This window comes from Rhyacophila brunnea, unplaced genomic scaffold, assembly GCF_057557595.1.
Source record: "Rhyacophila brunnea isolate RB1 unplaced genomic scaffold, BYU_Rbru_1.0 scaffold_188, whole genome shotgun sequence".
Taxonomy (NCBI): domain Eukaryota; kingdom Metazoa; phylum Arthropoda; class Insecta; order Trichoptera; family Rhyacophilidae; genus Rhyacophila; species Rhyacophila brunnea.
In genome coordinates this window covers 57,595-85,564 of record NW_028232846.1, presented here as the reverse complement: position 1 = coordinate 85,564, position 27,970 = coordinate 57,595, and the positions used below count along the sequence as shown (strand labels likewise).

The 27,970-nt window shown below is 33.6% G+C and overlaps 1 protein-coding gene, 1 non-coding gene and 1 pseudogene across 2 annotated transcripts; 2 read left to right on the top strand and 1 right to left on the bottom strand.

Annotated features, from left to right (window-relative positions):
• Positions 1-2,622: 2,622 nt before the first annotated feature.
• LOC147073011 (uncharacterized) lies at positions 2,623-3,387 on the bottom strand. The gene has a single exon (XM_085945680.1). The coding sequence runs from the start codon at positions 3,385-3,387 to the stop codon at positions 2,623-2,625; it is 765 nt and encodes a 254-aa protein (XP_085801806.1).
• A 7,231-nt stretch (positions 3,388-10,618) lies between these two features.
• Positions 10,619-10,692, top strand: TRNAN-GUU (transfer RNA asparagine (anticodon GUU)). Its single transcript has one exon. It is a non-coding gene; the product is annotated as a tRNA-Asn (tRNA).
• Positions 10,693-22,401: 11,709 nt separating this feature from the next.
• LOC147073009 (uncharacterized) lies at positions 22,402-24,084 on the top strand (annotated as a pseudogene).
• Positions 24,085-27,970: the final 3,886 nt, after the last annotated feature.

The following is a 27,970-nucleotide window of genomic DNA, read 5'->3' as shown; positions in this document are numbered from 1 at the left end:
ATCTTCATCGGAGTATAGGATAGACAAAAAGTACTGTGATGTGTGCTTCGTATGCTGCTGCCCATGTGGCACTTCAGATCCTTATCTAGCTTGTAAAGAATGCAATGGAAATATGGGTGGAATTAAAACATACAGATGCGGCCAATGCCAGATTTCCACAACATACAAATCACCCTTCTGCCCAAAATGTGGAAATTCAAAACAATAAATAGATGTCTGATCCTGGAAATAGATATTACTTAAGCACAATAAGGCTTTATCAGCCTGTTTGTAAATTTTAAAATCACATTTATTAATATTTAATAAAACCCACAATATATTAATAACATCTAGAACTGTTCACCTTCACCATAGCCTTCTTTCTTACCATATGTATAAAAATATAATTTATTAAAATGTTATGATGTCTCAAAGTAATCCAAACCCTCCAAATCCATAAAAATTTTGTCTAGTGCGTCCAACTGTTTTTCACAAATTGTTTTAATTTCTCTCTTATATTTTGGTTCAATTCGCTTGTAATAGTCAGAAACAACTTTATTAAACAAGCCAGATCCTTTTAACTGCCCATTTTTAACCAGCATGGCCCCAACATCCTTACAGTTTTTAAGCACTTTTTCACTGTACTCCTTGGAAATAATATGAAACTGCCTTCTCAGATCTGTTTCAATCTTGATTAAATTTTCATAATCACTTCTAACTGTAAAAACCTCATTTTCTTTCAAATCCACCTTTTCTGAATATTCTAATTTAATATCAATTATTTTGTTTTCTCCACAAATTGTTGGATATGAAAATGACCAGCCATTTGTAACACCAAAATCATAAAATGCCAGGCATCTTTCGGTATTATAGATTTTTATTACATCGCTCACACAGATAAAATATGTCTTGTTACAAACAGTGTGAATATAGCTGCTAAGAATAGGCTTTTTGGTGGCAAACACCTTTATGGTTGCTAGGCTTTGTGCATCACATATTATAAACTGCTTGTGGGTGCATACAATTATATACTTGTTATTAAAGTTGGTGGACAAAACTTTGTCGGAGTTGATAGTCTCCTTTAAATTCAAACCAAAATCAAAAAGCTTAACTGTTTTATCCGATGAAGATGTAATAAACAAGCTGTCTGTGATATTGACATGGTTGATTTGTTTTGAATGAACCACCTCAGAGTATATCATAGCTCCATCTCTATATACTATTAACTCGTTGTTGAATGTTGCTATGGATATATATTCCACACTATCGACATATCGAATATCCACGGATGTAATCGAGACATCAAATTTGTATTCTTGAATTTCACAAAGAGTGTTATCTCTAATTGCAAGGATTTTCACAGAACCATCCTTAGAACCAATAGCAATCCTATCTCCGTACGCTCTCATTGATGTAATGGCTTCTTTTGTAGCATTAATCAAGTAGCCCGAGAATAATGGATGTGTATGATTATTAGTATACTTTAAACATCCGGAGAGTGTGGATAATATGAGCATATCTTCGTGGTTTATTGCATTTGTAACACCATCATTGAACATTAAAATCTTAGTTATTCTAAAACCATCATGAAATATAAAGTCATGATCTGATGTTTTAATCAAATTAGAACATAACTGGGTGATTTTGTTTGAGTAACAATAGGCACTTTCATTGCCATCGGAACTACTCTTAATTCTTTTAAAAGAATCTGAAGTCCAAATCCTATTATATTCACTCAAAATCTCTTCAAAATCAATCTTCTCTATCAAGTTAAAATTGGTATCAAAATTCAAAATAGTATGTCCATTTGAAATTAAATATGTGTCACCATCCTGGAGCGTACAGCATATTTCTATCCCTGTTTGGAAGGTATCCTCACTCATTAAATTATAACCAACACCCTCCATATCCACTGCAAATATTGATTCTGGACTGAAAAATACCCCCTGAACATCATCAATATTCCTGTCCACAACTAATTGGATTAGCGACCTGGTTGAAGAATTTCTGTAGATCTGAACATGCTCATTGCTCCTACAACCAAAATACCTGGAATTAATATAAATCTGTTCTGGTACATTTGTGGTGGCGAAAGAAAATTCCAAATCAAAGGCTATCTTTGTATGAGTTTTCATGACTTTATACAGGTGTACATGAGAGTCTATTTTTGAAACAAGCATATTATCGGAATAAAACTCTAAGCCACAAATATTTGACTTCGACATCCTCAGGATTTCTTTGATCTCGAACTTGTGCAAATCTAGAACATAGATATCATTTGAACACACGAAAAGATCATCTCCATAAATCTTTAGGAGTTGTACATTTTCATATTTGTATCTTAGAATGTCATTTTTGACCAGGTCATAGATACTGACATGGGACTCGGAGTAAAATATAAAGTACTTTTTGGACCAGCAGAAAGCTGATGGAGGAACACTCAAAATGGATTTCTCGAGTAAAATATCGAGCATCGAGGGGTATAAAAATTTTAGAACCGCTTTCATGGATTGTGCCTACACACGATGTGATGCACTAGTAAACAACCGGAAATTGCACAGATTTTCACATCCATAAAAGTTAAACACCGAAACCAACTTCGGTTCTAAACCATCAACAAGCCATTTAATAAGGTTACTTTATTTATTCCTCATCGGATCCATGAAATTCATTCTCCAAAGACTCCTCCTCTCCCAAATCAGAGGACTGTTTTGGCTTAACGATACATTGCATATTCTTAATGGGTTTTACCTTTCTGAGCAAGGCCGTTATCGGGTAGATGTGACTGCATCTAGACTCAATCTCACGTGAGATCGCATCAGTAGATAATAGCTTAACCATCTTTTCTACCTCAAGACCCTCAGCCTGCTCCTTTACTATTTCTACTATAATTTTCCTAATCTCCTTAACCTCGGATGTTTTGGCATAGTTCTTTTGAGACTTCGAAACTCCCCTCTTGGTTACTGCATTTACGAAAAATCTCCAGGTGCTCTGATCCTTCGTGACAACTTCCACGCCAGCCTCAATAAGGGTATGCCATTTTCTTATCATTCCTGCAACCTTTTCCCTAGCAACCTCCATTCCATTGAAGACACTCAAACAGTCGTGTCCTCTGACTTTATTCACTTTAAAGCTAAAATTCCTCTGGCTGTTGATGGCCTGCAAAGGATCCGCACATTCTAGGTCTCCCTGGTTGACTGAAAACGTTCTTCCAATAAGCAATGGGGTCAAATCCTGTCTAGATCTCATCTTAGGATGGCTGGTTTCTCCATGGTTTGTGACCGGAAACAGCCTTGATGTCAGATTGAAGAACTTGTTTTTGCTAAACCTATTTTCCTTGCCTCTACTCTTTCCCTTCTTGGCTCCTTTACTCTTAGAAACGTATGTACCAGCTGCTCTAATTGCCATTTAGGGTTACAAAAAATTCTCTAAAAATTTTGTCGAAAAAATTTACATGGAATACATTATCTGTGGATGGGGTACAATTTGGAAGGGTGGCTGTTTTCCCACATTAGAATTCATATATACTGTCAGTATCTTATGAGCTTGTTGATATCTCTTGAGATACGAAAACTACCAACACCTTGATGAAACTCTCCGACTAGCTCCAGCTTAGATATATTACCATGCACATCAACAATATTAAAACCCAATATTACTATTTCTGGAATATTTTATCACATTAATGGTTTGGAAAGACTTTATTGACAAACCAATCCCTAAAACTTTAGTTAATAAGTGTATCTATACAAAGATATAGCATAATCTTAAGGGATGTTGAACAGGATGCATCACATTTTTTAACATTTATTTTCAGGTATACATATCAATTATCTTTGTAGCTAGTTTAATAGATAAATGCTTTTTCAAAAACATCATTACAGACTCATGTTTGGTATCATCATTTTCCAAATGCTCACTATTGTCAATTTTGTCTTTAAAATTCTTGATGGTTTTATACTTCTCCACTATTATTTTTGCAATTTTACCTGAAATGCCCTTTATACTTTTCAAACTGATCAGAAAAATCATGGAGGTGGTGATGTGGTTGTTTTTAGAGGCAATATCCACAAAGTCTCCATAATCTAGCAGACTCCGGTTGATATGTGGTGAACTTGTAGAATTTCTTTTCTCTGCAGAAAACTTCTGAGCTTGGGAGCTTACTTCATCATCTTGATAATAATCCACTACTTTGAGATGAATTTTTTCAATAATTCGAGCTGTCTCATTAATATTCTCTGTTTCTATTACCGTGAATTTAGGCTCCATCTTGGTTTCCAATTTGTTTAGAGAAATAGAAAAACCTTTGGGGGGACTACTAGATATATCGCATTTAATACTATTGCGCCGGCCACTAATTATATTGTGTATATTTCTTTGTTTACTATTTCCAGCCCCTTCAATAATATAAACTATCCTTTCAAAAAACTGTTTCATTCTCCACTTTTGCTCTTTGCATCTTCCATCTGAAATGCTGCTGGCAAAATCATTTTCCTGTTTTCTTTCTATCACACAGTTAAGAACCTTTTCATTGGAAATCCATATGAAATCTCCAATTGGAAGAGACCGTGTAGCAATGCTAATCTTATCACGACTATCTGTCCGTGTTCTGGTAAAATATTCCTGAAACACATATCTCTCTCTGTTTGATACTCTCTCTCTTGAATCAATGACTAAAGATATGCTGTCCTTCTTAATATCTGTTCTATTATTCCTACATTCAGATTCACCTTGTAAACTCTTAGATTGTGAATTCTCCTTTAGCCTTACCGACAAAGCGTATCCGTCCGAGGTTAGAAAGTACCTGTTATTTTCACTGTAGATCAATCCATTTTTGATCAATGATTTTGCTGCAAATGGCACATCTACTTGAGAATCTGCATAGATATTACATCTAATTGCAAGAAGATGCCTGTGCAAACCATTCTCTTCAAAAAGAGATAATAAAATTGAATATGGATGAGATCTATATCTAGGGACATACATGCGATTGGTAGATAGAATACTGGCATTGCTTGTATCATGCTCCTCACTGATATGCTTCACCTCTCCCTGACTGCACTTTTTTGCTTTCTTCTTTGGTGTGCTTTGATTACTATCACTAATAAATAATATTCCTGATGAGGAAATATCTTCGTTGGTGGCCCCATCTTCTCTGATAGATCTGTTATCAGTGGGTTCTGCTCCATCAGGCTTAGATAAATTGTCTTTAGGAATGCATTTTATGTCCATATCACTTAAATTGCTGCTTAAAACAAGGATGCTGTCGTTTTGAAGTGAATGGCTATCCATACCATCATTTTTAGCCATATCAAACAGTTTATCCTCCTCCATATATTTATTTTCTATCTCACTCAGATTGTCACTTAGGTTAATAAAATCATTGATGATCTCATCACACTCCTTAGAAAAACTATTGGCAAACTCTTTATTTTCGTCATTTGCAGTATTGTTCTCTCCATCTTTCTCCAATTGTCTTACCATATCCTCACTTATATGTGACAATATCTGTTCCAATATCTGTGGCCCAACACCCTTCACACCACGGAGTTCTGAAATAGAGCTTACGGGGTTTAGGGACAGCTGCTTTAAAATTGTTAGGTAGAGAAATTTCAAATGGGTTGTGGAAGAAAATGAACGACGTAGGGCCGACTTAATAATCGAAATAACAGTTTCATTAAAAGAAGGCATAAAGCAGGGGCTGAAATAATAAAACTTACTGCCCTTGCTTTATATAAAATTTGCAAGTTATGAAGATGTTGTAAAGTGTATATACAAATTTTGTAATAGAGCATTGGGTTAGAAGGCCATTCATCACGACCTAAATAATGTAAGATGGTACACAAGCATACTTGAGTAATGTATAGAGCTTTGGCTGAATATATTCTTTAACTAGATTTTGAAAGCCTAGGATTGTCAAATACCAGAGAAAATACTCTCTTATCAGTATGTTTCTTATTATATTGAATATATGTGACCATTGAAGCTTACTATCTTCCAACACCAGTATATTCTATTGATTGAATTTTTTTTGATTTTCCCTTTTTGGAATTTTCATTTCTCAATTTTTAATCTTTATCCCTCGTATGGTTTATCATGTTAGTGTAGGAAAACTGATGGAGGAGTTTAAGATCTTTTTTGATCTCTGGAGATCGATACTCTACTATGACTTAGTATGTACTTTAGTCTATCACATATCATGGTTTGTTGTCTGTTTCATTATTGCAACACTCATTTTTCAGCTATACAGGAAGATACGAATTCTTTATAAGCCAAGGCACAAGTGTGACATTAACGAAATAGAATATTACATCCAAGGACTAATTCCTACATGGGGGGTTTTGCTTCTCATATATTCATATTTCCTTAAAAACACAAATCTTTATGTACGATTTATATTGGTACCAATATCGCTGGTTATGGCGACTGCAGTAGTTATATGGTTCAGTGAGAATTCCACACTGGATACGTTGCCAGTGCATCAGGTATACATGGATTCCATCAATGAAGTGGCATTAGAAGGAGAATGGTATGAATTTGGCAAGAGTTTTAGGAGATTTTTTGGTTCAATATTCAAACCATTATCAAATATCCCCCCTTCAGCAATATTTATTATGGGATTGTTCTACGCGGTTTTCATTGGGCTTATCATTCTGGTTGCCTGGATCTTAGCAAATTTAGACTAAGAATGGTTTTATAAATCGAAAGAGTTGTACTGAAACGGGTTACACTATTTAATGGCATTGTCTTGGGCAATAAATAATTTTTTTGTGATTTTATCTTATATTAGAGTAATATTTGTCATTTAATTATGATTTTTAACTAAAGGTGGTCATTAATCTTTAAATGGGGATCATTGGACCAACAGCCACACCATAGGTAAATATATCTCTTTGAAAGCTAAAAACCAATCATATATTCTGTGATTTATTTGCATAGGATTGTTGGTTAATCAACTTTAGTTATTGAAAGATTTTATGCCTCAATAACTCTTCTGCCGTGGGTCGATCTCTGTGATCATACACAAATATACTTTCCAATACTTCAACTATCGGCAAAAACGCTTCATTCTCAACAAACTCTTTCAAATCCTGTCTTTTCTCACACCCACCGATTCTATCTATAATTGCCTCATTATTTTTACTGATGTTTATCTCATATTTTGCTATGTAGTTTCTTAAGTCCTCCTTTCCCAAAATCCTTACTATCTCACCCAGAATAGAATCATTCTTCTTAAGCGTACTCATGGAGGTGTTATGAATATTACTAGACAAATGCTCATTACGAAAACCTTTTTTATCAATAGCCTGATGGTTGGCCAGATTATTTTGTGAGGAAGTAGGGTTGGGTGGTGTCTTAATTTGGCATTTACTGATCTCAGTATTTATCAAGATACTACTTTTTCTTTTTGTATAAAAAAACGGTTGTTTTTTCGTTATCATTTCTGCCAAAATACATCCAAATGCCCAAATATCCAGAGAATAGTCGTAATACGGATAGTCTAGTAGGAGCTCTGGGCTTTTATAGAATTTGCTAGCCACCCTTACGGAATAGTCTTTCTTTGGATGATAGAATTCTGCCAACCCCCAGTCAATTATTTTTAAAGATGTCTTAGCATTTGATATATCTTCATTTAGCAGTCTCTTTTCCCCACAGATATGGCTAGAATCATCCGAAAATACCTTGGCATTATTCTTCGATGCACAGTTAGAGGAGCAATCTTCAGTATTTGAATTCAAGCACATGCCTTTTTCAGTTTCGTGGGTTTTATCAGAACTACTCTTACATCCATTCTCTCTCGTCACATCAGTACCCTGCATACTCCCCAAATCATCACTGATAATTATATTTCCTGGTTTTATATCCCGATGCATAATTCCTTTGGAATGAGCGTAGGCCAGACCCTCAAGAATCTGTCTAGAATATGCTATACATTCTTGCAAATCACAGCTCTCAAATGCCGTGTAGGAATCTTGATGGCTTAGATATGAAAACACAAGAGAATGAGTTCTGGTGGATTTATCACTAACTACATCCTTTAACTTTATAATATTCTTGTGGTTTAGGTTATCTAATACGAGAATTTCCCTAAAGATCTTAGAAGCCTTTATGGGCTTCAGAACCTTTATGACAACAGCACTGCTTATATTGGCTGTAATACGGGAATTCATCCCTTGGAGACTATCTTTTTTATCTGAGTACGCTCTTTCAATCCCTTTAAATACCTCTGAGTATTTTCCCTTCCCCAGCACTCCAGTTATCATGTATTTGTCTATGTTCCCCGGTTTTATTGAATAGTTGGTGTAGTCGTAATAGGTTGCAGGTGCAGTTACGTTGTATTGACTATTTGTTCTGGCAATGGTAATTTTCATAAAAAGGGTGGTGAAACAATAAATTTACTAAAAAAGAGATTAAAAATTTATACAGACAAAGTCGAAGTTTAACCGGTATGGATCAACCATTTGCACTTGTCATTATTCATCTACACGAATATTATAGTTGGCTTTATTAGACACCCACATTTATTTCCAGTGATCACACACAGCATCTAGACAGACAGTATTTTGAAAAAGATACAAAATTTTAATCAAACCCCCGTTAACAAGATACCTATGATTTAATCAAGCTTGTGGATTTTATAAATGTTGCTTTACTTGGGCAATTAAATCGTCCACATCTTTAACTATTCCACTTATGCAATCCTTTAACAAGACATTGGGACTCTTTTTTTCGGAGGCCTGTATTTTCAACTTTACAAACTTGTCAGTGGGATGGTCCACTTTATATGCTATAAACTCTGCTGTCTGCTCTAATCGTTCTACAATAACACTGGCTACTGTGTGGCCCTCATCGTAGAGCGTTACATCGATAGTATTTGATACGATGGTATTTGGCACAATAGAAACTTTTTTATCAAAATTCATGGGTGAGAAAGAAGTAATAGTTTATTTTACCAAAATATCCAATACTAACCTTCAAAGAGAAATATTTTGGCTAGGGTATAAGTGAATTAATTTCCACAGATATAGGTGCAGTTCAATCCAAACTATCCCATATATGGTGGGGGAATTGTACAAATTCCAAATGGTTAAATCCCAAACAGGAATATCTAACAGAAGTGTATATCAATCACATATATAGCTTGTCCAGGAGCTACCATCTATGATATTCTTAAATATACTCCCTTCTTTTACCCATAATGTTCAAAGTTAAAAAATTAAATGAAAAGGCTTTCGTTCCAACGTTTACACCCAGGGGATACGAAGTACGAGCAATAGAGGCGGTAACGCTTGTTCCTTCGATGCCCGTATTTATCTCAACTGGCATAAGTATGTCTTGTCCTAAAGATTATGTCATATTAATGACCAAACATCATGCACGTGCACTGGGAGGTGTTATTGATTCTGACTATAGGGGTGAAATCAAGGTGATTGTATGTGCTGAAGAAAGAATGAATTTTCCAGAAGAAAATGATACTCCCAAAAATCCATATCAGATTAGCCCAGGAGATATAGTGGGATATTTGCAAATCCTAAAGATTCGTTGCCCTGTGATTGAGGAATGTGAAGCGAATACGGGAACATTTTTTACAAATGATGTAGACTCCAAGAAGCTTTAAATAAATTACTAATGATTATTTTCTTCTCTATGTATCTAGAATAATTTAATGGTAGCCGAAAACATATTAGAATGAAATCAGAAAGTAGCAAGTATATTCAAAGAATGGCATGGTACCTCGTAATGATTTATAAATAGAACAGGTTGAGCATTTTGTAAGTAACAAATTTTTATTAGAGTATGGTTTTATTGATTTATAGAAGTATTTCATTTGCTTTATGGCCCAAATCCCAATTGGTGTCAATCCTAAGAACATCTGTCTGCACTCCACAGTCATCCACAGTAACAATCTGGGCTTTGTTGGATGCAGTACAATCCTTATATATCAAAATTCTTAACAACTGCTTCATGAATTCGACAGCTTCCTCTTTTGTCATATTCTGTGTATCGTGGCTTCTAATAAGGGGCAGGACCAGATGTGTGGCCATTCCTGTGGCAATTGAGTCATCGAACCAAAAGTTGCCTTTACTATTTATACATCCCAAAAACAGCGATGGGTTTGATGTATTATTTTCTGCAATAGATGTCTTCTCACTCAAAAACCCACTTATTACACAGCTACACTGAAGCAGCTTATTTTCACTTCTTTTCATGTACAGGTATCTCTGGATTAGCTTGTATATTCCTCTACAGTCTATATCTCTTGGATCGTTCTCAATCTCCTCCCGTAAAAACGTCTTCAACGCCTCAGAATCACCCACAGACCCAGAAAATGCAATGGAAGAATTGTTTATTATAAAAATACGTTCCATTCTGGTGAGAATTAGAGAACCGTATAAAACAGATACATCTGCCGCAGTAATTATTCCATTTCTATACTTAAAGGAAACAGTTGAAGGAGTAGAGCAAGGCATAAAATAAGGGTATGCTAATAAACAAAAATAAGAAATTATTTTTGCAGGGGTAATGAAGGTTTTCATTGTGGGGAGATATGATACCTATGGCAAACAATCGTGATAAGATTTGACATTCTATACATACATCACCCAGATGATTTGTATAATTATTATATCAGATGCAAGGTCTAGTGGCGCAATCGGTTAGCGCGCACGGCTGTTAACCGTGAGGTTGTGAGTTCGATCCTTACCTAGACCGTTTTTATTTCTTCATGAAAATAATAATGAATAACATTACAAAGTCTCCATGTTTCTAAATTTATTATTTTATCATAGCTTTTTATACCAATGTCAAACAGCCTGGAAAATCAACATTCCGTTCAAAATCCTGAATGCATGTTTTGTTAATAAATCAATTCATTTAAACCATTTGTACTAAATCGTCTCCTGAAACTTTATTTATAAAAATACACATTGCAATATGGTTAATTCTTTTGAATCAACGATTCCCTATATACTTTCTCAACATCCTTGATAGCCTCTTGATTAATACAGGTACTTAAATCACCCACCTCCTTATTCAAAATAATATTCCTCAAAACCCTTCGCAATATCTTCCCTGTTGCTGTCTTTGGAATCCCATTAACAATTAGAACTGTCTCAGGCTTAGCAAGTCCGCCAATTCTCTTATAAATTGTCTTGGAAATGTTATCTTTGATGCTTTGCTCTTCAGACAGCCTACACTCAAACAGGGCTTTAGAAATCAGCGGATCATTGGAATCGATCACATTGGGTGTGTCAGTGCTATTATCCTTTTCAATTTTGTTTGAAATAACTTCTTTTATAACAGTGCCCAATGATGCGTTTGGAGTCTTTGGGCTGGAGGTATGGGTGGAATCTTTTTGGCACTTTAATACTACAAACAATACTATACACTCACCTTTGATCTTGTGTGGTCTTGCAACCACTGCTGCCTCGGCAACATGAGAATCAGTACATGCTGCGCTCTCAACCTCTGCAGTGCTAATTCTATGCCCAGACACATTTAGCACATCGTCTGCCCTTCCCAATATCCAAACGTCTTCATCTTCATCCATTACTCCTTCATCTCCAGTGAAATAAAATCCAGTCCTAAAATACGATGAAATATATCTGTTAGAGTCATTTAGAATATTCCTTGCAATACCAGGCCAGCTTTTTGTGATGTATATCTTCCCCAAGTTAGATCTCTGGCCACCAGCATTGCCTGAGTAGATTGATTTTGTTTTATCCAAGGTTGTGGTCTTGGCTGAAAGTCCAGGGTCCACATCAGTAACCATCGGAAAAATACCAGGCATTGGCATTCCGGCACATTCTGGCTTGCATCGCTTGGCATTTGAAAAAGAAGCAATCACAACACCTCCGGTTTCTGTTTGCCAATAGCAATCCACAACATGTAGGTTGCCAAAACTCTTACTAAACCAACCGCGTGCAGCCTCATTCAATGGTTCTCCAACAGATCCAAGTAGTCTTAAGCTAGACAGATCATATTTGCTTGATACTGAGCAGGCTTTCATTGTTGACATATTGCACAACTTCTCTGCCAATATTGAATGATTATTCCCTTCTGTGGGCTTGCGAATATCCTCCACCTCTGAATTACTGCACACATGTGGGTCGTAAGCTGGCTCAACATCCAGGCTTGTTTCAAAATGCCTCTTTAGAATTCTAATTGTGGTTGGTGCGGTGTAGAGTTGTGTAATTCTATATTTCTCTACAATTTTGAAATATCTCTCATAGCTGGGATAGTTTGGCAATCCCTCTAGCAAAACTGTGGTTATACCTAAACTCAGAGGACCATAAACTGCATAAGTATGGCCCGTGATCCATCCCACATCAGCCGTACAGCAAAATACATCTGTCTCATCAACATCAAAAGCTGCACGTGTCGTGTAATTCGCGTAGGTCAAGTATCCACCAGTCGAGTGAACAAGACCCTTCGGCTTGCCCGTAGAGCCTGAGGTATACAAGTAAAAAAGAGGATGCTCTGAATTGACTGAAACACATGGGAAAAAACTACAATCGTGAGAAACATCACTAATCCATATGTACTCAGGATTGTTTAATGGGGGTAACTCATTGAAAACTAGAACTTTACACTTTTCCACTTGGTTTATGCTTTCTGAAGCACCATTTCCCAAATCAACTGTAGAGCTTTTATCACCAGTCAAATCGTTAGTATGGCTTTCTTTGCTCCCTCTTAAAGCTTCTGCAACAGTGTCAATAAATCTAATTTCCTTGTCTCCTCTTCGGCATACATCAGCTGTAATAACCATTTTACTCTTGGAGTCCTCAATCCTCATACGCAATGAATCTGCTGAAAATCCACCAAAAACAACATTGTGGACAATTCCCAGACGGGCACATGCTAGCATGGTAAAAACAGCATTGGGTGACATTCCCATGTAAATAGTCACACAGTCTCCCTTCTTGAGGGATTTTCTCAGAATATTTCCGATCATTAGGGCATTTTCCAAAATTTCTGAATATGTGAATTTATATGAATTTCCAGAGTTATCATCAAAAACAATCCCAACTTTATCTCCCGTGATAGGAGAACTTCTGGTGGAATCATTAGCATGGACGAAGTCTTCAGCAGAGTTGTCACAAATATCGTGAGTTCTAACTTCAACATTATGGGGCATCCTCATATTAGTACCTGTGTTGTAGTCTTCACTCGTATTGTGGAAATTTCTTAGGTTTTGAGATTCATCCATCTCAGACTTGCTATGCTTGCCCGGATATTTCTGGAATGCCTCTTTTAAATATCCTTCGTAACTATTGCTTCTAAATACATGTCTATCAACACAATTGTAACACACATTAAGCTCCCCATCAGAAAACCAATGTCCTGAAGAAAAATCACCGGTGTGGACAGTTGTAAACTTCTTCGTCCAAGTAAGTGCCTCGGCCTTCATTGTCCAAAACTGATTTGTATTTTTAGACTGCTCATATTCCTCAAAATAGTTGAACATAAGGGAGAAAAAAACAAAATTCAAACGAAAGGAGAAAATCATTAGTATTGTTACACAAAATTTATCTAATATATAAGCATATTTGGTTAACCTCCATATCTATCTATTGCAAACTACAATCTAGAATATAACACTTGACAGATATTCAGAAGGTATTAACAACAATACTCGTCGGCATCAATTGGTGATATTTAAAGAGATACACATATCAAATCAATAGTAAAGGCATTAAATAAGACGTAAATGTCATATATTAACAGAACATCATGCAATGGGAACAACATATTCAATAGCACATATCAAGTAATATCCGGAAGAATATCGTTGGAAAGAGATGATGATATTAAAATCGCTGAGATAGTTGTTCAATTGAAAAATACTAATCAATTTAGTAATATAGATGAGGAGATTTAAGAGTTTAATGCACAGATATATATAAAAACATATGAAAGTATTTAGAAAAAACAACTTATGTAAATAAGATGATGCATTCGCATCGATGGCAAGCTACAACGACAAAGAATGCTTAAGATCTGATTCTAAGCTGTTTTAGAAAATCCATAGTGGGTAATCCGATACACTCTTGATAGCTGCCAGAAATTATAAGAATAAAGCCTGTAAGTTAAGTATTTTTGTATATAATTCATTCCATCTACAATTTTTAACGATGTATTCCTAATTTATATATTCCAAGATATTTCAAAACTGATTATAAAATATCTGCAAAGTTAGAATAAACAACACTGGTTGCAAACTGTACAAGTCTAGTGCGTTACCTGAAAATCTATCAAATATTTATAACTGTCAAAAATGCTTGATACTTGTAGTTTCTTATGGAATATAGATTTTTTATTCATGAAAGTGGTAATAAATGTTTATGTACATAATGCATTCAAGTCATTTAATCGAAATATATGGTGGAAATATCATTCACATACTATTTCTATGTTGAGCCCAATGGAATTTAGATCTTAGAGGAAATCAAAATATTGAATGATTCATAATATCTCAAATAACTTGATTAGGTTTTCCAATATGAAGTAAAGTGTCTATTGGGAACTAGCCTTTCTATCACAAATATGAAATCATACTATGGTTTGGTTGTTATAAATATTTATCAAGTATAGATGTAATATTATCCATTGTGAATTTGCAGTCATAAAACAATAATACTATAGATAACAATTAAGCAGTTCACAGTGCCATTGATGAAATTGTACTTATAGTTTACACACACATATATTATTAATCTTTTTTTAAGACTAATGTCAACATAAATTAATCACTAACATTATTGATTAAGAAATTCGTCTATATTTTAATTTCACTTGATATAAATGAATATATGTTTTTAGGCTCATAAACAATTTGTTTATCGCTGATTGATCTGCCAATAAAAGTCTAGACACGAATTTTTATTGTAAAAAAGATATGGTCAACTATTCTTTTTTTACAAATATACAAACCATCAATTTTATTAATTTATGCCAATGACTTTAATATTGAATTGATGATATTAAAACTATCAACAACTACGAATATGCCTATTAATGATCTGAAAAATGTCGTCTTTTGTATAAGAACTGACCAATACAGATATCTCAATAAATATTATATAAACCTTTTGTTTTAGTCCAACACAGAATCGAGTCTTAACAAACTAGTTAAATACTGTGGGAGAGGCCTTGTAAATGTAATTAGAAACTGTTTGAACCTACAGATATAAACATGGCCCATATAATAACGTGAGTGTATAGATGTATATATCACCTAGCTGATTATGAACTATATTTTTAACAAGATTTAATTTAGTCTATGGCATTTCATATCATAATCCAAATACTTTTTTACTAATGGATCTTACGAGGTCATTCACACTTAAATAGGTAATATACTTTAAAGTATTGTTTTGGTTTTAAGCCATACCATTTAATCAATTCCAAGCATATACGATTTTGATATTTAATAAGCTGAAAATTGTTTAAATTATTAAAACGTTAATATTTAAAATGAATATATAATATAGTTGCACAAAATTTATAATATGCTTCTAAATCTGTTCATTAAAGAATATTTCTGAAAATAATGTATTTTAACAACAGTTTCGGTTTTTAATTCAAATAGAGTATATCAAATATATCAACACAATATTATATAGATACTATGTACAATACAAATTTTTGGTTGAACTATATAATCAACAAAATTACAATTAAATATTCATTATCTACATATCATTTTATGGCATGATATATATTATTTGAAACAAGAGTTTTCACATACAGTCTAACAATATGCCATTGGCAATCAAGTGATTAAGTGATACATATAAACTGTTAAGATACTGTATCCATAATTTAAAAAGAATATCTTGAAGGACTTCTCTTAACTTTTTGACTATGAGCAATTCATCCATTACATTATACAGTGAGTATAATATTCATAGCATATCTTTTATTGTAAATAAAGTATACTGATCAAGTATATTATAATCCAACTGTAAAAATTTGGATTGTAATATGCTCATCAACTACTATTTGATTTCCACTAGACTTTCATAACAAAAGGAATTGACTATAAATATGCTATATTCCTGTTCTTAAATTTCCATACTGTCTTTAGAAGAATTAGGTTTTGAATATTTGTGTATTGTTACTATGATTGTATTATTGTTTCTGGAATATTTTAAACATCATATCTTAATACATGATAGATTCAATATTTCTTTCTAAAATATTTATTATAAAAGGTATATTCCAACGTATGCCAAATGATTGAAATCTTGTATGCTATAGTTGTATATCATCAGAAATTTTCTTGGTGCATAGAACAATTAATGCCATAATTAAATTATAAGAGAAACACTTATACATGCAATATATTTTTAATAGTATATATGTAAATACTACCATTCCCTTAGAATTAAAACTATAAAGTGATTAAGGTTGGAAAATATAATATGATATCTTTTGTAAAAATTTAGTGTTAATTGGAAACTACAATGATTGGCAAATTTCAATACCACAGAATTTCTAAGGTTGAATCATTAATGAAATCAAAAAGTATTATGGAAATTTATAACCATACAATAGTTTAGTTGATTCAATATGTCCGGACATGAGATGTGTATTGATTATAATTTAAACCTGACAATATCTATAGGTTTAAAGTTTTTAATTTAAATATATAAATAAATCTATGAGCACAAATAGTACAGATGGCTTGAGATGTTCAGAATAACATAATATAGTTCAGCAACAAATTCAAATTGTAGAACCATATAATTAAATACTAATGAATTATATTAATTTTGTTTAAAATACTCAATACTTTCAATTGTGACATATATGTTATTTTCTAATCAACTACATTCTCACTATTATGATTGTATATATTTGATTTTGCTTTTCCAAATAACTAATTGTTATATCGACATTAGTTAAATATCATCAACATCTACAGTAATTATGCATATTATTTAGTTACTCAATTTATCCATAGCATCCATGACCAATGGTTTTAAAAAACATAAAATTCTATCTATAAATTCGTTCAGGGAATATTAAATATTTCGAATGAATTTAGATTTTGTCCATTTTCACTAAGGTTAAATCCAGGTGTGTTAATTGCAATATATTAAGCTTTTATAATAAAATATCATTTCTAAAAAGATATAACAATCCCAGTATTTGCAATTCTCAATCAATTCATTACTACTTGATTCCATTGAGTGATAATATTTAAATAATGCAAATGACAATAGAACATATGTTTATAATACTAATATCATGTCAACAGACATGAATTTATCAAAGTGTCGTTTCTGATTGAATGTATCGATATTTATGAAAATGCAAATCTAGGTAATAGACAATGTTAATTCATATGCAAAGGATCTTGCATTAGAATGGTTAATGCGTTGACAAGTTCATCAATGTTGACTAAAATAGAGATAATACTCATTGCACTATATGGAATATAATGAATTAAAATTTGATAAGATAGTTTCATTATATTAAACTAAACAATACAGCTGCTCATTATTATATCTGCTAACCAATACATGCATCATAAGTATTTGAAGTTTATTTCTCAATAAGAGTCATGAATTTGAATGTCATGATATGTCTAACCAATATAATATCATGACTCAACCCCATAGTTACATACTACTCAATTTAAATCAACTAATATATTTTGACCCATCATAAAACCCATTAAATTACTACCATCGTTGATAAATTAAATAGTTCTCTAATAAAACCTGGAGCAAAACTCTTTTATGTTGGATTGGATATCTGATCAATAATATGATGATAATTATGAAATGGAACCTCATTACAATGACTATGTATAATATATTTATTATTCAACAGTATAATTAACATTCATAAAATAACTATAAGGTAGAATATTTGGGATTAAACAACTTATTGTAGATCCCAACTTTTATTGTAATGGGAGAAAGGAGGATGTTTATAGCAAGCAGAAGTCACAAAAGTAAATACACCAACCTTTAAATAATAAGATTCAATTAATCTATATACAAAAGGAATTACCAGTTATTTTTATTTTAAGGGAAATCATAAGTTTAAAGAATGTTTTGAAGATTCAGACTTTTATTGTAAATATGCAACAGTTTTAATCTTCTAGATGATCCTCTCAATCTAAATAAAATGGCTCTCGAATGCATTTTTATATTTTATAAATGAACTTACAGGTTTCTATATGTGTTAAATAGTACATAGAATTTCTCTTTAAAATTCGTCCAAACCAACTTAGTACAAAATGTTTTATTAATTAATTAGTATCATAAAAAATTTAGATTATAAATATATTGATTTATTCTAGATATTCAAGCCAGCACATAAAATATTATCTTGAATCCCGTGGATTAATCTACTTTGATCATATTTCAAAAGTATTCCGTAACTGTATTCCTCAAAATTTCCAAATTCCAACCCTGAGATGATCATTCTTATTGTGAAAGACATGAATTTTTTCTCAAAGCTTCTTACGGTCTTTGACCCAGAAGACCTACTCTATATCGAAATAGCATTTGATCATTTTAATATTACTACGAAAACACAGTATCCAATATTCATTTCAATTCCACAAAATGTTTACAGTATCAATGGATTAACAGCATTTGCTATTAATGCTGGAGATTTACAAAGGAATATCAAACTCCTCAAAACAAATACATTCATTTTGGATGGCTCCTTTAAAATTTTTCGACTTTCTGATCTTGATAATTTTCAAACAGCAACTGAAATCGAGCTATTTTTGCAACTGAAAATCCAGGGCACAAGTGACTTTAAAAAATCCCAGAAGCATGATGTTTTTGAATTTACGGGAGATATGAAGCTTATTTTATTCCCAACATATATTGAGATTCCATTTCTAATGGGTTACACCTCTGACAAGTATTCTTATTTGGATCAAAAACCTCAGATCCTGAACATCCATAGGTTTTTAGTAAAGTTCATTTTTCCGAAGTCAGCAATAGTGCACCTTACTGGAGGTTTAGTCCATTTTGTTACTGAAGACAAGTTGATTGTCAAAAATACTACAAACAACATTGAAGAAAGAACTGAGATTTCGGTTGAATATCTAACATATTCTCGACTAGAATTTTATTGCAACAATGGCTGGGCCAACAACCTTCATGGGATTGTTACAAGTATAGCCACTGTTATATTTGCCTTTACACAGGATATTTTATCCATAAAGTTTTTATTCGCAGACTATGATACTGCGTATATGGAAATTCAGATTCCAAGAGTTTTATAGATTCTAAATGATCTTCAAAGCATTAACATCCTGTTAGCATACACCCATTTTAGATTGTTAATTGTGCATTCTAGCACAAATATGAAATAAATATTCAATAATAAATTTGATATGCCAATGAATCCGATATTTTATTGTTAAAATCAAAAATGTATTCATATATTTTCAAGGGATAGCGATGAGTAAATGAGATATATTGTGGTAAGATTGAATGTATCGTTAAAAAAGATGGTATAGAGCCAATTGAAGGTGATTGTCAGAATGGGTGGAATATATCATTCTGAAACTCATCAACCACTTCATGATGACGTGGCCACTCAACTTAGTTTAATAAACAATTCATTGCTATTGCAAATTAGCTGCCAGAAATCTATGTTATATCCAGGGCCATTCCGTGTCTCACTGATTATTTTACAACTTTTTTGAAAAATTTTCATCCCCAACATGGCTGCTATTTCGATCAACAGAGCTGGTAAAGTTAGAGCACAAACACCCAAGACACCTAAAATGGAAAAGCCAAAAAAGAAGACAGGTAGGGCTGCGTTAAGGGTTAAGTTTGCCAAACGGTCTGAGATGGGCTACTTTGAGGCCAAGGGCAAGGTTAGACTAAATAAAAACGTAGTTAGAGAATAAATTATATTTCCAATTGCACAGCTGTTTCTTCATCATAAAGATACTTTTATATGCCCAAATGGGGCTCATTCTGATTTTAAATTGTAATATTTTTCATAACTGATTTTGTATAACTCCCTGTTGGTGTTTCTCCCCAGCCAAAAGTTGTTGGATCTCCAAATTACACTCATTAGGACAACAGGCTTGCTATTTCCAAAAATTATCTTTTCTTACCTCCCTATGGCTAGAAAAAAACAAAACAAATTATCGAAGAAGCAGAACATCAATTCTGCCCTATCTACTCCAAACCAAGCAGCCAGCCAGTCCGACTCCTGCGAGGATGCTTTATTGAAAGAGGAGTTGGAGGTATCATCCAAACAAGCCAATGAAATGTTTACTGAAGAGTATCCAATTTATCCTGAAAGGGGCACTTTTGAGTATACCTTTACTCGTGCCGATCAAAAATACAAAATACCCAGCAACAGGCCTGTGAGAATATACTGTGATGGTGTATATGACTTGTTTCATTACGGCCATGCTCGACAACTAAAGCAGGCCAAGAACCTATTTAGAAATGTACATCTACTTGTGGGAGTAACAAATGACGAAGACACCCAAAGCCTAAAGGGTGTTACAGTAATGAATGAGAAGGAGAGGTATGAAAGTGTCCGTCATTGTGGATATGTTGATGAAGTTATTGAGGGGTGTCCCTGGGTCATTACAGACGATTTTTTGATTGAAAACCGCATAGATTTTGTGGCACACGATGATATTCCCTACAAGTCGGCAACATCTGATGATATATACCAAAGTTTGAAGCAGAAAAGAATGTTTATTCCAACAATGAGAACGGATGGAATTTCCACAACAGGCTTGATTACGAGGATCATAAAAGATTATGAAATATTCTTGCGTAGACAGATTCTCAAAGGAATCTCCTGCAAGGAGCTTAATATTTCATTTCTGAAGGAGAGTAGAGTGAAGATAAAAAACAAGATCAACTCTGAATTCCAAAAGGTAAATAACGATATTAAGGAGTTGTCTGATAAAGTCAATACCGAGATATTGGGGATTGCTTCGGAAATAAAGATGGCTATTAAGTATTGGGAAGAAAAGTCGAATGTATTTATTTCTGGATTTCTGGACAGATTCGAAGGTGGTAGGGGTTTTATTGAAAAAATTAAATCCATAGTTAAAAATAAATGATGATATTTTTTAATTTTAAGATCAATTGAATTTGGAATTGGTGGTGTTATATCCCTTTATACTATATTTTTAATACCATAAAGTTTATAAGCAACTAATCAAAGCTTCTTAAGAAATACATTGATTTGAAATTTGGTTAAAGATTTATTTGGATCATAATTGTATCAGTACAGTTTCTTTTCTTCAAAGTGTGGAAAATATGCAGGTGAGATATAGAAACTTTAAAATTGTTTCCAATCGCTTGAAATAAATAATTATATAACAACTATATAGCACACGAAATCACTCCTTGGATATGGTATATTATTAGTACAGATAATATCCAGGATGCAGTAAATTGTTCGAAGCCCAAGCGCTCTATTCTCCAGGCTTGGATCAAATTATAATCTTGTTTGCAATAATTTAGACACAACAATATCAATTGATGTAAATAATGGCTTTATATTCCCAGTCAGGCAGTTTTCCATTACTGGCTACCTCAAAAGAATGAGATATTTTCATCCCCAAAATGTATAACTTGCTTACAGAATGCCTCTCAGATAAGGAGCTGCAGTTCCTGGAGAAAAATACTGTTTTCGATTCTGAAGAAATAAATGGATTATTTGAACGATTTATGTTTTTGGATAAAAGAAATACAGGCTATTTGTCGTTCACCGATTTCCAAATGATACCAGAATTTTTTTCAAATCCATTCAGAGCTCTTATTTTATCATACATTGAGGAGACGATAAACGAGTATGAAAAGATGAACTTTGCATATTTCTTGGACTTTCTGGCCATCTTTCATCGAAAAACCCCAAAGTCTGAGCGGATCAATTTTTTATTCTGTATTTTTGATCTGAATAAGGACCATAAGCTGTGCAGAGGCGTGTTAAAGGAAATTTACAAAATAATGGGTGGATGCCAGCCATATATCGATGAGCCCTGTGTAGACACACTGATTGGGGAAGAGATAGACGAAATCATGAAGTATGATGTTGGCCAAAAGGAGTATTTGGATATTGTGGACTTTAACAGATTGTACAGTGAGGATTCTGCCCTAGAGGATATTTTGGTTATTGATTTTAAAAAGAACATTCCAAAGAGTGATTCAGGAGCAGGGATCTGTGAAATTCTATGGAAAAATAAATAAAACAATCCATAGGAATATAAATTTTGATGTTGGTTTAATTATGTTTACTTTAAATCCATAAATAACACTCTTCTCAAAAGCAATGCTAAAACGGTATCTGTGGTTTTGCATCTTCCAGCAACAAAGCCAAAGTATTCATCTAGTGCATACAGCAGTTTACCCACAACTGTGCAATTATTTGGCTAATAACTTCACTTTCTTGCCCCAAAGAATGGGAGATTTGTTTTTATTTAATTCGCTCTCTAAAAAGCTGGAAAAGTTTCAACCAAAGGATCCCAATGATATTAAGGTGTACATATGTGGACCCACTGTGTATGACCTGCCTCACATCGGTCATGCTAGAACTTACATTTCATTTGATATTATGAGAAGAATAATGCAGGAGTATTTCAAATATAATATTACATTGGTAATGAACATCACCAACATAGATGACAAGATCATCAACAGATCCAATGAGAATAATATTCCCTGGAAGCAACTGGCTGATAAATTTGAACATGAATTCCTAGCGGAAATGGAGAATCTTAATGTCATCAGACCCAACTTTATAACAAGAGTCAACGAATATGTTCCTGAAATCATCCAATTCATCGAAAGATTAGAGTCCAAGGGCTTTGCATACGAACTCAACGGCTCTGTTTATTTCGATCTGGAGGTGTATAAAAAATCGCACAGGTATAACTTGCTGAGACCTGAAACCATTAAAGCTGCAGCTGAGAATGCCGAGGCTAGTCCAATACCATCTGTGATGGAAGGAGAAGTCTTGAATTCAGACATTAAGAAAAACCAGGATGATTTTGTTCTGTGGAAGGCCTCAAAAGAGAATGAACCTTCCTACAGTTCCAAGTGGGGTCTTGGAAGGCCTGGATGGCATATAGAGTGTTCAGTTATGGCATCAGAAGTCTTTGGGAGCAAGTTAGATATTCATGCAGGAGGGATAGATCTTTGTTTCCCACATCATGAAAACGAAATAGCTCAATGTCATGCCTATTTTGATGGGGATAATAATGAACAAGTGAATGGGCTTGAGAAGAATACTATGCCAGATGACGAGAAAGATCTCAGCACATCATCTGACAGTTGGGTAAAGTATTTTTTACACACTGGCCACCTAAACATTGATGGTCGTAAAATGAGTAAGTCGTTGAAAAATTTTTTGACCATTTCAGATATTTTAAAGGAATGCTCTCCAGAAGCTCTCCGAATTATGTTTATTCATCATTCATGGAATAGTCCCATGAATTATGATCCAGAGCAAATCAAGAGAGCGGAGGCCACAAAAAAGAAACTGTACAACTTCATTTCGAATGTGGATGGAATAATTCAGGATCGCATAAATAATATGGCCGGAACTATTGGGGTTTGTAGGATTCTAGATCAGATGAATGATTTGAAGATGAGTTCTGATAAGCTTTCGACGGTGATCGGTGAAAGGTGCCTGATTAGATCTTCTCTTAATGATTTGGACAAATCTCTCTATGATGTCCTTAAAGGCTGCAAGACTACTGTTGATGAGTCGTTTTGTAGCAACTTGAACACATCGAAGGCTTTGGATGCTATTCTTAGTCTTATTACAACCGCCAACATCAATCTAAGGCTCTTACACTCCGATATTCTGACCACCATCAATAACTTCGTCAAACGCATTCTGAAAATATTTGGATTGTTGGAGCACTATGGCATGAAGAGCCATAACCCAGACTCTCAGGCAGCATTGGACACAATGGCCAATATTTTAAATGATTTTAGATCAAATGTCAGATTGGCTGCCAAAAACAAGGTAGATTCCAAAAAATATTTTGAACTTTGTGATTCAGTAAGAAATAAGGTTAGAGACTGTGGCTATCAGATTGATGATGAAAAGGAGGGATCATTGATTAGGAAAGTTTGAATAAATCATTTTATTAATATACTGTGGAAGAATACCAAAGTTTTACCAGATTTCAATATAAATGAATCAACCATTCATCACATGACTATTCTAAATTAATGATTAAATCACTTAATTAAAACAAATGTTTGAGACAATGGCTTTTTGATATTCCATATCGTATATAAAATAGCACTTGTGTAGAATATTATCTCCTGCATAAAAACAAGTTATCGGAGCTCATTTAATCTCTATTTCATATTTACAAATTTCTAGCTCCACAGTACTCATTGGATGGATAGTTCCTTGCAAAGAGTCGATCACTCTCCTTTATGTCCGAATCTTTTATAGATGTTTTCTTCTCCCCTCTTCCATTTATGTAATATTCAACTTGCTTTGTAATCGGCATGCCCATATTTTCATACAGATATTTGGTTTCTGCCTTAAATATTCTTAAGTCCATGGATCTAAGACGCTTTTTCAGCTGCTCTGTTTCCTCAAACAATTTAACCAGAGATTTATTCAATACCATTAATACTCGAGGGTGATTGAAAAAAATAAATTTATACCAAGAACGCCTTGTGAGAATGAAGATAGCTTAAATCTCCATCATAATGCTCAGGGTTCTGGAGTTGTAATACAGGGTGATAGCTTAATCTCAGAAACATATGTGAGGTTTCCCAACTTTATAAATGACTTAGCAGTATGTCTCACAGATTAAACATATATTTTTTTGTATTTTATAGTCAAAAAGTTGTGTTCTTTATTCCGGGAGATTTTTATTGTGTCTGTATCAATAATAAATAATTTTACTATTTATTTATATTATGACTTTGTATCTCAACCATTAGATACCTGTAGACTGATTGGAATTTTATTCAATTGCAGGTAATTATTCTATATTTGTTGAGATCAGGTTCCAACTTCTTCGAAACATACTCAATTTAGACACTGTTTATCGTTGAGCCTATCATTATAATAAAGCAGCCCCCTATGGAATACTTCTTCTGTAATTGCATTCCCTGGCTCAAAATATATCTCTGAATGTTGAATGCTTTCTAAATAAACTTTGCAATTGGATACAACGATCGTGGAATTTGATCTTTTGATTTTGTTGCCAGCTGATTTAGAATCCTTAAGGTTCTCCTTGTTTAATCTATTTTCTTTGTCAATATAAATAACTAAATCGTAGTCTGTTCTCTCGCACTTAAAATGGACTGCTGGAAACAGGATGGGAAAATAATGTATTTCCTTGGAAACGAATAGGATTGACTTTGGAAGGGCCAGATGTCTTAACAAATGTGTCTAAGATGATCCAACAGGGATGCCATTACTGATTTTGGTTCCAGAAATTACTTTTTCTAGTGATGTTTTGTAAAATAGACTTCTTTTGAGATATCCAATCAGTAAAATAATAACTAAAAGTATTGAAAGTATAAGCATCTCAAGAAGGGGCTGAAAATATTAGATATGTTTAATTTAGTTCGATAAATTCATGATGTTCTCAAGTGAATGCAATACAAATAACGCTACTTATCTTATTTCCTTGTTCTATTAACCCCTTAGTTATGGAATCTCTCAACGATATACTCGATCAGCTCCAGAGCGAAATAGACAAACCCTCGCCAAACTGCACACCTACAACTCACACATCTGTAGTTCAAAAATTGCAACAGGAAGCCTCCAAAATGTATGCTTATTATGCCCTCGATTTCTGCTTGAATAAATTGAATGATAAGGATGAGTCTGAAAGTAAAGAGGGATTGATGAGAACGAAAGAGGTATTTGATCAGATTAAAAGGATGGAAGTCGACCAGTATACCAACGAATAAAATCCTATTCAACAATAGAAGTATTGGATGGTCAACTGGTTGTGAATTGTGAACAAATCAGGGATCAATCAAGTTATTGTAACAGACTTAATAAATAGCTTTTATTCCAATGTTTTGGTTGTATTTCTTTAGTTCTCCAAGCACATTTTGGAACTATTTTATTATCTTCAGACAAATGGGAATATACTTGGTGAGTTAAAAATTATTCAGTCAAATTTTTGTTTGATATTCAAGAATAGCTGGATATTTTAAATCCGATCAGCACACATCTATTAAGTCTTGCATTCCAAGCTCCAAAAATTTTTAACAAATTTTTGTGCCCTTCTAATGCCAATCACACTTAGTGTCTCAAAATCATTTACAAATGCACTTCTAAATCGCAAGGAGATGGAATTGATTGCAACTCATGCAAAACAGTCTACTCCAACCAAGGATACGATTGCCTCAGAGTTATCCAAGAACTATTCTATTCCCAAGACCCAAATATTTGTCCATTCATTGAGAACAGGCTTTGGTTCTCACGAAACAGTTGTTAAGGCACACCTATATAATTCTGAAGAGTTTTTTAGAGCTGTTGCCAGACCATTTGTAATTAGGAGAGTTACTGGTGAAGAAGCTACTGTTATTCCAAGAAGACAAAGAAAAGATACCCGAAAGAAGTCATACAAGATCTTTGGTACGCTCAAGAGAAATATGGCTAAAGCAGCCAAGAGAAACAAGGATGATTAAATAAATCAGAGATAATACCAACTGTCTGATGTTTGTACCTATTTCCCAGACGCTATCGGAATAGATATCTGTATTTTTATGGGTAGCTCATCGAAACTACGAAGGTACTGGCAATGTTTATTTGTTGATTGGTATTAATATTTATGAATATTTCACTCGAAAATGATCTGTTATGGATGTTTCAACGACTTGATTTCAATCATTCCATTTCTATATCCTATAAACATTTCACCTTTGCGAATCTGTATTTCTTTAATCTCCATCTGTGTTTTTTCTATTCTTAAAAGCATCAAGTTCGTATCAAAAAATATTACAGACTTTTTTGTATATAAAATTACTTGATCTCCCATAATCAAAAAATCCAGGGTATCTGAAGGGATTGATGTATGGCGAATATCGTAGGCTGAATAGTTATTGCTGGGCAATGACTCTGTAAAGTCTTTAGTTCCACAAGTAGTATTTGATGCATTAGTAACCCATTTCGTCTGATTAATATCCCTTCTTTTTGTAAACTCTATCCTGATTAATTTATTATTAATAATTCTGGAAATTATCATGTTTGTGGAGATTCTGGTAGAAATAATAGATTCTTTAAAATCAACAATGCACCTTACAAGTATTATACTATTAGCGCAATGCTTCCCCATTGAAGCAGTCTCACTATTGCCAATTCCTCGGGTCCACTCCTCTTCACTGCACATTTCATCTGTCAGGACAAGTATACCATCACTAGAAATCATATTTGCCCAATTTTCAATATAGAAAACTTTACCGTTTTCGAAACTTATGAAGAGGTTTTCATTAAATACTGAGATGTCAGAAACAATTCCATTTGCTTGAAGGAAAGGTTCTGAGCTTTTGTCCGAATTCCCTGATTGCAACTTCCAGCATATACCTTCACTGATCAGATCTAATGAGTTTGTATTTATGGAGCATATAGAGTTCCCTAGGATAAATATTGTTGATAGTGGTGTTATCGATTTATAAAATGTAATTAAACCGGAATTATTTGTTAGATGCAGGCCATTATTTTCAGCATAGCCGATATTAGTAGTCATTTCTCCCTCAAACCTATAGATTTTATCAAATGTAATCAAATACAGTTTGTTGTTGTAGACAATCGTAGAACTTATCTTTAAGGGGAAATTTGTCAATGGAAAGTTAACTGTACCAACGTTGGAAGGTTGGAGAAGTTTAAGCCGGGAATATTGGCCATCCTCTTTTGGATAGTTCGAAGTTGGTATTTGAGAAATATACTTCGATGAAACCACAAAGTAGAATTCATCAGAAATGTGAAATGAATTTAGAAGGCTTGAACAACGAATTATCATCTATAAAAGGGGATG

Bases quoted from the DNA above. Each gene is read 5' to 3' on its own strand.
- LOC147073011 (XM_085945680.1), bottom strand. From the start codon at position 3,387: ATGGCAATTAGAGCAGCTGGTACATACGTTTCTAAGAGTAAAGGAGCC.